This window comes from Atta cephalotes (assembly GCF_000143395.1).
Source record: "Atta cephalotes unplaced genomic scaffold scaffold00022, whole genome shotgun sequence".
Lineage (NCBI taxonomy): Eukaryota > Metazoa > Arthropoda > Insecta > Hymenoptera > Formicidae > Atta > Atta cephalotes.
This window is the reverse complement of record NW_012130086.1, coordinates 4,206,116-4,216,429: the sequence shown is the minus strand read 5'-3', so window position 1 is coordinate 4,216,429 and position 10,314 is coordinate 4,206,116. Positions and strand designations below refer to the sequence as shown.

The 10,314-nt window shown below is 32.4% G+C and overlaps 1 protein-coding gene across 1 annotated transcript; it reads left to right on the top strand.

The window, feature by feature from the left end:
• The first annotated feature begins 1,063 nt into the window (after nucleotides 1–1,063).
• LOC105619749 (synaptic vesicle glycoprotein 2C-like) lies at nucleotides 1,064–8,016 on the top strand. Its single transcript, XM_012201267.1, has 12 exons — nucleotides 1,064–1,112; nucleotides 1,743–1,790; nucleotides 1,855–2,016; nucleotides 3,511–3,673; nucleotides 4,013–4,134; nucleotides 4,829–5,067; nucleotides 5,934–6,088; nucleotides 6,176–6,353; nucleotides 6,581–6,698; nucleotides 7,015–7,174; nucleotides 7,461–7,588; nucleotides 7,934–8,016. Exons 1-12 carry the CDS (start codon nucleotides 1,064–1,066, stop codon nucleotides 8,014–8,016), a joined length of 1,605 nt encoding a protein of 534 aa, XP_012056657.1.
• The last annotated feature ends 2,298 nt before the right edge of the window (nucleotides 8,017–10,314 follow it).

Genomic DNA, 10,314 nt, shown 5'->3' with positions numbered 1-10,314 from the left:
GGTACGTACGTAGTACTACTAAGTACCGTACCTACTTTACTTTTGTTTACTTACAACGTACGGAAGAGTAGCCACTTCTATGTATATATTAATTATAGTGTGTGTGTGTGTGTGTGTGTGTGTGTGTGTGTGTGTGTGTGTGTGTGTGTGTGTGAAAGATATATATTTTTTTTAATGTAAGTATTATATTTTAACTGTTATAACACTTCAAAGTCAAAATATTACTTTTATCTCCGGTCTCCTCTAATATCTGTAATATTTGTTTGTGAAAAATGCTTTTAGTGTGAAACGCCGTTAATCGATTTATCCTTGTTGTAGCAATTTTGAGTTAGTAGCAGGTATTATGAAATAAATACTGAGACAATTTAAGTTGTGTAAATAGTGATAATTAACACTATTAATTAAATTAAATAATTATTTCAAATATAATATTAAAATAATTAATTGTTTTGTCGTACTTTTCATGCATATATTTTAACTAATTTTTTCTAAATAAAAATATAAAAATAAGTATAAATAAAAAAATTTAGATTATTTCAAGTGTTTATATTTATAAATATTTTGTCATTTTTTAAAATAAAGATTTTAATATAAAAAAATTAAATATAAAAAATAATATTTAATCTAAATTACAAATTGACAGATTTTCAAGACGCGTGATTCATTAATGAGAAACAGCTGATTGTGAGGCATACCCATAACAATTGAATCGTTTAACCCGTTTTTATTGGCGGGTTACGCGAGCGGGAAGCTAGAAAACGTGATCGCATTTTATAGTCCGATCGCATGCATGGACTCGTATTCCGACACCGCAAATTACATCAATAAAAAAAAATGCATCTCTGAATGAACGCATCTTCGCAAAGTACGTCTACTTTTATATTCAAAGTGAACAAACGGCCGGATACTTGACGCTTCCGTTCCATCCAATTGAGCAACGAAGATTTGTCGAAGAACGAGATCGCCACCTGAATCGACTAGGACTTCTATTTTCGTCGTGAAAGAAGCGAAACTAACTCCATCACGTCGAGCACAGTTGACTCTTCAGCTCATCGCGTCGGATATGTTCGCGAGTGACCGAAATCGTGACAAGATCGAGATCACGACGACCGGTGAGATGTCCTTCTTGCATAATATCCGGTAGTGTTAACCCAATATATTTCGAAGTTAAAGTAATTTTCTGTATAGTGAGTTAACGAAGTGATGCACATACAGGAACATATGAGAATCGTCCTACGAGTTTCTATCCAGATTACCGAACAGTGAGATATTATGAGAAAATATAATTTTACTTATTAGCCTTCTAATAGAACTATTTCTATGTATAAATGTAAATTTCTGTACGTGTACAGATTTATGTTCGTTTGTGATTAACACGTCGTAGAAACGATATGCAAATATAGTTACCATAAATTGTACGTATAATGTATTATGCATGAATTTTGAATGAGTTTCATACATTATAAGTACAGACACTTTGTTTAATATTTATTTTTTATCTTATTAGATAAATCACATTCTCGCTGACAATTTTATATATAGCAACATGTAACTTTCAAAGAAACTGTTGAATACTAGTCTTCTCTTTCTTATTTCCTTGTATCGTCTATCAAATGGCTCTTCCTGCACGTAAACATCTCTTTTTTTCATACGTTTTAATTGCGTCATTTATTATGTAACTCACAATGTAGATATGAATCCTCGTGATCGTTTCGTAAAGTTACTCGATTTTTATTTTTCAGATAGCGTTAATGAACCCGCTGATTTCGACACAGCCATCTCCACAACTGGTAAGATCTCTTAATATCATTACAAATACATAACAATGTTTATTATTTTATTTCCTTATCTCAGGTTATGGATTATTTAATGTGCTGTTGCTATTGGCAGTGTTGCCAATTGCGTGGACCGCCGTTTTTGATACTACTTCTGGCGGATTCATCTTGGCATCAGCCGAATATGATTTCGAGCTTACGTTTTTTCGCAAAGGCATGTTCGTTGCGTTTCCTTACATAGGTATGGATTTAAATTGGGTTTAATTGAAATGATCATCATAAATTTAATAATGATAATTTATAGAATCATAATTAAAAAGAAACTTATTGTACAAAAAATATTATAGTACTTTAACATTAAAAAATTTAATCTTTTTTAAAATAGTTTAATCTTTTACACAGTTAAATATTAATATTATTGGTAAATGTTTACCTTTACAAAGCTCCAAATGACTTACGACTGATATTGATTTTGATCTTCAAGAAAAATATTGATTTCTCCCGTTGCCTGTTGTTTATTAAGAAGTTATTAGCAAATAAATTAATAATATAAATATATCTAATTTTCTAATTATAATTTTATTAAATACAAATATCATATTATTCGCATATTTAAGTGAATATTTAAACGGGAAGGTGTGAAATCATCTAATTATACACCTTATTTTGCATTCTATAAGCAAGAGGTGATGTGGAGTGCAGTCACTCACTTCGCATAAAAAATTGAAAGCTCATGTGAAATCATACAATTTTAGACCTCGTTTCGCATCATATGCAGGAAGCAATGTGGAGTGGACTTTATTTTGCATTACAAAACAAACGTGTGGGTGGAAGATTCCACCCATTTGAAAGATACAGCCTAACATAAACTCAATTTTAAAATTGGATTTGGATATTTCGAATGCAGCCCAAAATATTTAAAATGTATTATAATTAATGTACTTTCCAACGCGAAATCCATTTCACATTGTCCGCCTCCTGCCTTCAGTGCGAAACAAGATCGATAATTGTACGGCTTCACATGTTTTTAGCTTTCCACTCTAAACGAGGTCCACTCTACACCACCTCTTGCCTACAGTGCGAAACGAGATCTAAAATTTAATGATTTCGTCTCTCCCCCGCCCACATTTATTTAAATACACAAATATGCGAATAATGTGATATCTATATTAGGTAAAATTCGAATTACAGAGTTAAATACATCGTTAAATTGTCAGCTTTATTTGTTAATAATTTTTCAATAAGCAATGAGCGACGAAAAAGACCAATAACCTCCTCTTTAAAATTAAGATTAATCTCAAGATCGATCAAAAGTCATTTGGAACTGTAAAGGTAAATATTTACACATTATTATTGAATATCATTGTTATATTATAGAGTCTTTATTACAATTAATTCAATTTATTTATAATTTTATTTATACACAGAGAGAATTTTCTTTTAAAATTTAACTTGAAAATATGATAATTGTACAATACAATATTTTAAAGATTTTTATCATGCACTTTAGTAAAATTAATCAAATTTATTTTATATATTATTATAGTTTTATTAATGAATGAGAGAGATTTACATTAAAATTCTTCGAAATACAATGTTGTCTCACAATAATTCGTATTTTCAGGGTAAACTCTAAGAAAAAATTCTCTCCGTGTACCTGCATTAAAATATTATCTTATATAAGACAACATCTCTTCAATTTATATTAACTATTATAATATTTGATTTTTTGTAGGTATGACAACGACTGCTTTTATATGGGATTATATAACACCCTACATAAGTATGAAAATATTGTTCATCTTCGCATTATTAGGTGATTCGATTTTGAACATTGTGAGTAGTGGTGTACGATCGTTCTACATATATCTACTAATCAAATTTATCAGCGGAATCTTGTAAGTACATGATTCTTTTGAGAAAATGATCAAGATTTTTTTTTTTCAGAAAATTCTTAAAGCACAACTTTTTACGATTGTCTTATTCTAAGAAAAATATTTTAAATTTATTCGTGTTAAATATTTTGGCAAATAGAATTCTTTGAATAAAATTTCTATTCTAATTAACAGAATAATATTTTTAGAATAATATTTTTTGTTATGTTAGTCAAATCTGTTCCCCTAAAAATCTCGAGAATTTAAGTATCTTTTTAACCGTTCAAGGTTTATCGTGCAACTTCCTCCTCTCGCAATCTTACGCCCGATAAGATATAACACGCGTGCATCTATGATTTATAGCGTAGGCGGCCCGTTGGCACTGGTGATGACGTACCTGATGGAATTCCATTCGGCAAGATATAAACCCCATTTCACCACATGGACAGGATTTCTCTTCGCCATAGCGAACATCATACCAGCAGGTAAACACGCGATCGCGCAATATTCTTTAATCGTACTTATCAATTACAATGCATTGCTTGCAAAAATAAATAAAGATGCATGTAAAGATATTAAAAATTAAATCTGACAATTGTAAATTAAAAAGAATGTTTTTATTATAATTGTAAAATATATAAAATTTATTTATGTGCGCGTGATGAGTATCTACATAATTGAAATAGTTTCCCAACTACAATTCTTATCAATATTGTTCTATTTTTTTCATATACTACTGATCTGTCTAAACGTAACTGTTTATATTATATTTTGAGAATGATTCATATGAAAAGGATTTAAAAACGAGATCTTGCTGTCGAGATTACAAAACTAGTTTATTCGAAACTAGATTACGTGTCACTATCACGATGTCCTGTGTGTAATAACCAGCAAACTTTATCTAACAACATATACGATGAATCACATTGGCACCAAATAGTTTCAGTGAATACGCGAACTACCGAAATTGTAAAGCTATGAGAAATAAATAAATTATTTTTTTCTGAGAGACTAATTTTCTGTGATTAAGACTTCTCGTTATCACCTGTCATAAAGGAGACAAAGTGACAGATCGAAAAGTCAAAAGATTGTTCAATTATACTTCCTAGGAGAAGAAAATTAATAAAGACAACATACTATTATAAATTTATTCTAATAATTAAACGTATGACTTCATAGCTATTGCCTTCGCAATATTACCGTTAGACTGGCACATTGATATCCTTGGCCAAGACTACGATGCTTGGCGTATATACCTACTGATCTGTTCAATACTACCCGTCATCGGCCTCGTAACGGCGACCATGTTGCCGGAAAGCCCTAAGTATCTCATGGCAACTGGCAGGTCAGATGCTGCCTTGAAATTGCTTAGGAGGATGTATTGTATGAACACCCGCCAACCTGCGGATACGTTCCCGGTAAGTCAAATAACGTGTGAAATGATATAACTTTTATTTCTATATTTTTTAGTTTTCTTTATACTTTTATCCTTTTATACTTTCCAAATTGAGCCATCCATTTCTTAAGCCAAAACACACTAAAACTTAATTTAAAAAGTCCGATCTCGTAGATTTTTCGATTTTTATTTTCGATATTTTTCAAGTAAACATTTTTTTCAAGTAAACATTGTTGCATTTGTTATTGACCGATTTTTTGGCAGAACACAAAGCAAGATACATTTCCGTTCTAACTCGGGCTACGACAATATTGCATTATTCGGGCGTTATTAACTTTTTACCAGCTTATCGAGCAAAACTCGTTGTTTCGGGCTCTAACAAATGACCGAGAGATATCCTCCGCGACTTCATAGCGTCTCGGCTAGATACAAACGACACATTTTATTTATGGCACGTCCGCAGAGAAGAGAAAAAGAGCGAGAAAGCGAAGTAAAGCGGAAACGGATGTGGAGAAAGGCGCAAATCGTATTTTCCAGGCGAATGAAGGTAGGGTCGGTACTGGGCGTTACAACACACACCCCGAGCGAATTTAAATTTTGCACTTCTTTTTATCGCGAAACCTTTGGACAATAAATCACCATTTCACAGATCTATTTATTCAGATCTTGATAATGAAAACAATGAAAAATTTATTACAGTTCATGCTTTATGTATCATACACACTTATACATATATTTCTCTCTGTCTTATACTATATATCTGTGCCTTTCGTATTTTATACCGCTCTTACCACTGCATTTAGATAGCGGTGCACAAATCGGACGTATAATTCACTCGGTGAGCCAAGAAAAGGGCGCCTTTCATCATCGCCCCTCTTCTCGTTGTAGATAAAAGCGCTGTTCGTTCGGCAAAAGACGCGTCCCATGCTCAAGGAGAGCCTCGAAAGGATGCGCATCTCGTTGTACAACACGAAAATGTTACTGGCTAGTCATCTGTCCGCTTTCTGCTTCGTAAGTTTCCTCCAATTTGGAAGTATGCTCGGGTAAGTTTGGATAAGTCGCGGCGCCACTGGACGCTTCTCGACACGATAATATTCGAAAGCAGTGACGAATACTGTTCGATTGCGTAGATTTCACATAATGAGACTGTGGGTGCCGCAACTTTTTATTATTGTCAGCAACTTTGACGAGAAAAATTGGACACCGAAAGAAAGGCAGCCAACTTTCTGTGAGCTGCTAGACCCTCGCGTGACTCTACCGGGCAGGCAATATTTAAATTGTTCGAACTTTGACGACGTATTTTTCAGGGTTGGTAAAGTCATAAGTCGCATAACACTAAAAGGCATTCTGTTAATAATCTATAAATTATCGTCAAACGAATATTAAAATATTAATTTTAGAAGAAAACCGCAATGTTTTTAATTAACAGATAATTAAACCGATCGTTGATTAAAGCCGCAAACTATGAGCCTCATTAATTATTTTCTTCAATAGAATTTATATAATAACAATTAAAGCGTCTTAATGCTTTTCAGTGGACCACCTATCCTGTGATTTATCAAAATTCCACCGTTATCGCATTATCTGCCGTTATATTTTCATTTCTCGCCGGATTCATAATGACTACTAAACTTCGAAAACAGATCATAATGAGTAAGATATATCGTTACATTTATTGTATAAAATTAAAACTGTCTCATCTAACTTTGTTAAATAAATCAATATAAATTATTTTATATTATAAGAATAAATACAATAATTACATAAAAAAATATTGTTTTCCTTTTTTTAAAGAAAATGACCATTTTCTTTGCGTATTTTTTATATAAATTATATAAAATTATATAATTATTTATGTAATTATTTTTATATATTCTTGTTACACGTAGAAGTGGCTAAGAATTCTCTACGGAACAATTGTTTCGCAGAAATAATCCATAAATTAACGGATACAGCACCATTGTTGCAGTCACGGCCCTCCTGATATCGGTGGCAAGCAGTTTCGGAATAAATTGGGCGCAGACTCCACCGTATATGCTGACGCTGGCGGCGGCGGTTATCGTGACGACAAGAATAGCGGGTAATATCGTTACCGCGGTGAATGTCGACGTTATTCCCGTCCCATTAAGGTAATGCCGCGCGAATATATAAGCGTGTCTCTTTGACGCGCGCGACCGTATCTTCCGCACTCTCGCCCGCGCATCCCTGTGTAATTCCTGCAGAGGAATTAATTGCGCCACGTGTAACCACGTGGCAGATAGCGAGCGCGCGAACAGTAACTATTTCAGAACTTATCGAGCGTAATTTTCAATTCGCCATTTATTATCGTCCATGTCCGTTAACGCGAGAAACGGAGGTACATCGTCGCAAAAGGTAAATATAATTGGTCGACAGAAATTAATCTTTTTGTTGCAGAGATACGAGCATCAATATCCTTACGACCATTGGAAATCTTGCTGCTATTGTCGGAAATCTGATTTTCTCCGCGCTTCTAGAGACTGAGTGCCTCACTGCTTTCATAGGAATGGGTTGTTTCTTCTTTGGTACGATTAATGCTGTACTAGTTTAATCCTTTCGATATGAAGTGTGTCAATCATAAGATATTATATTTTAAGAGTGTTTTTAAAGGTTGATCAAATTATTATTTCAAAACACTTCTTATTTACCAGATAATTTATAATGATAGATTTAATGTATATTAAGCTATCAAATGATCAATATATCAAATTATATAAGACTGCCACAAATTTCACAAACTGCTGTTACATTAAACGCTTAAACGTATTTTAGATTAAGTGACTTAATTAGATAGGATTAGATAATTAAAATTAATCCTAACTTTTTTGATAAAGTATAATTCAATTTTTTTTCTATCGTATTTTTTTCAGTCTGCCTCTGCATATCTCTATTCTTTCCGCAATCTGTGAAAGAATCGCCAGCGAAACCTACTGAAGTTAGTACAAAATCGTGAAGAGCGCAAGACACAAATACTTCGAAATCATCCGCATACTCACAGAATTAAAAATTCAATTAAATGTGTAGTTGCTTAAAAAAAGCTCTAGACTGTGATATTTATCTAAAACAATTTAGCGGGAAACATTTTTTTTAAAGTATAAAAAATTTAATGCTAAATAATTCTGTCTTTCTTAAAAGTAGATGCAATATAATTTTTTTATAATTTTATGACTATCTCTTTTTTATTCTTTCCTAATGCTTCTCAGCTGAATAACGCGATATTTTTAATGATTCATAATAAAACAAGTATTTATGACTTTTATGAAAACGCATCGTGTACGCTGTTTAAAAATCTTTCCTGATGAAAAGTTCCTGACAATAATTTATCATCGTAAAAGTTTATAGCATCAGAAACAAGAAATGTAGATGTGAATATTACTTTTTACGATTATGAAAATATTATCTAGTGCAGAATAGCATCATTAATCTTTATAACCATCTTAAATCACCTTTGTTATATGTATGTGATACGCACTTTATAATATACTTCTTAAAACATCGTTATATTCATTGACCTGAAAATAATTTTTAATGCACAATGAAAGTACAATCAAATTATTTATTTATTTCCTGCACGTTATTTTATGTTTCAATATATAATTATTACATTTTATGGAAAGATCAGGAACGACTCATACATCTCATTTTATTCACATTTTATATCTTTTTATCCACAAATTTTACATATTTGGCTTAAACTGCTTTTAGTTTCATCCACGGGATTTAGAAAATTACATTTGAATTGGAAAGTATTTTGTGCTTCCAATTTGTTTGGAATTATTCACAATTTCAGATTGTCGCCTAGTAACGAGACTTATGGCAACCTATGTGAATATTGCGTCGTCGCAGATAGCGACGTTGATTACGTATAAGCTGTGAGATACTACCGCGGACAGTCGCGGTTATCGAAAGTTATCCGACGCGATAGTTAATTAGCTAGTTGCAGGGAACTGGCCGAGGGGCAAATTCGCCATAAAGTTTACCTTTCCCGAATATGCATGAGGGAACCATATAGCGCATGCTTATTGCCATAGCGGCAAGACGAGAGTTACTCCGCTGGAGCTGCACTTCTCGGTTTTGCTCGTAGCATAAACATCCAAACTTGTACGCGGTTTCCTCCGGTTTGGCGCAATCGTACGATATATAGGCCAGCCTGCTGCTGCCACCGCGGAATTAACGTAAGCCGTACAGTTATTCGTCACTTAACCCTTTCGGGATAACTCCAGGGATAACGCGGTCCCAAAGAATGTTTAATGCTACCCAGGGATTAAGAGCTTTCCGTACGTTTCTGGCTTACACGTCGAGTGTTGTCTCAACAACCAACATTCAAATAATTGTAATATCTCGAAAGAGTAATACGTTATCCACGAAAATTCAAGTCTTGTAAGCAATAAGATTTTATGAAGTTATATCTAATAATAATATGAATATATGTTATATATAAAATTGGATAGTAATAATTATAATTATATAAATGCTAAATATACAATTAGCAGTTATTTCTGAAAATATATCATACATTTAACCCATTATTCTGTTTAAAAATAAAATTAATGCATTATTATCTGATCATACAATACAAAATTGATATAAACGCCAGGATTTCAGGTTATTTGAAAATTCACAAATTTGTCTGGCGGTCTATGCGGTAGACAATAATTTCATGATTTATTTTATGGGATTATATACCGAACGATACGTATGTGAAACGACTCTCATTCCGAGTCATTATTTAAACAAGTCCACGCATCATCGATCACTTCAGCAATTTTATCTTCGATTTAATCTCTGTTGCGTTTAATATGAGTTATTCATTTTGAATCATGTAATAGTCATGTAATGTCTCATTAATATTTTATCACAATAAATATCGCGGTTGCTTTATTAAATGCGTTAATTAAAGGCAAACATATCGTGAATGAAGATGTTGTACATTAACTGCGATACAAATTGGTTAGCCTATGATGTTATGATTTGAGTAAAATAAATATTTTGTATTTCGCAAATTAAACGATTCATTAAAGTATAATATGGATAAATCGTTATGAGTTCAACAATTGTGTGTATCGAATTGGCTTTATAAATTCATTTTATAAATTTTAGATTAGATTTAGAGGTAACTTAAACAATTTTTTGTACTAATATAGATACTATTTTTTCAATTAAAAGATATAAATAGAAAATAAACTTCAGCATTCGCAATTCAGCTGCATTAATATCACACACACACACACACACACACACACACACACAC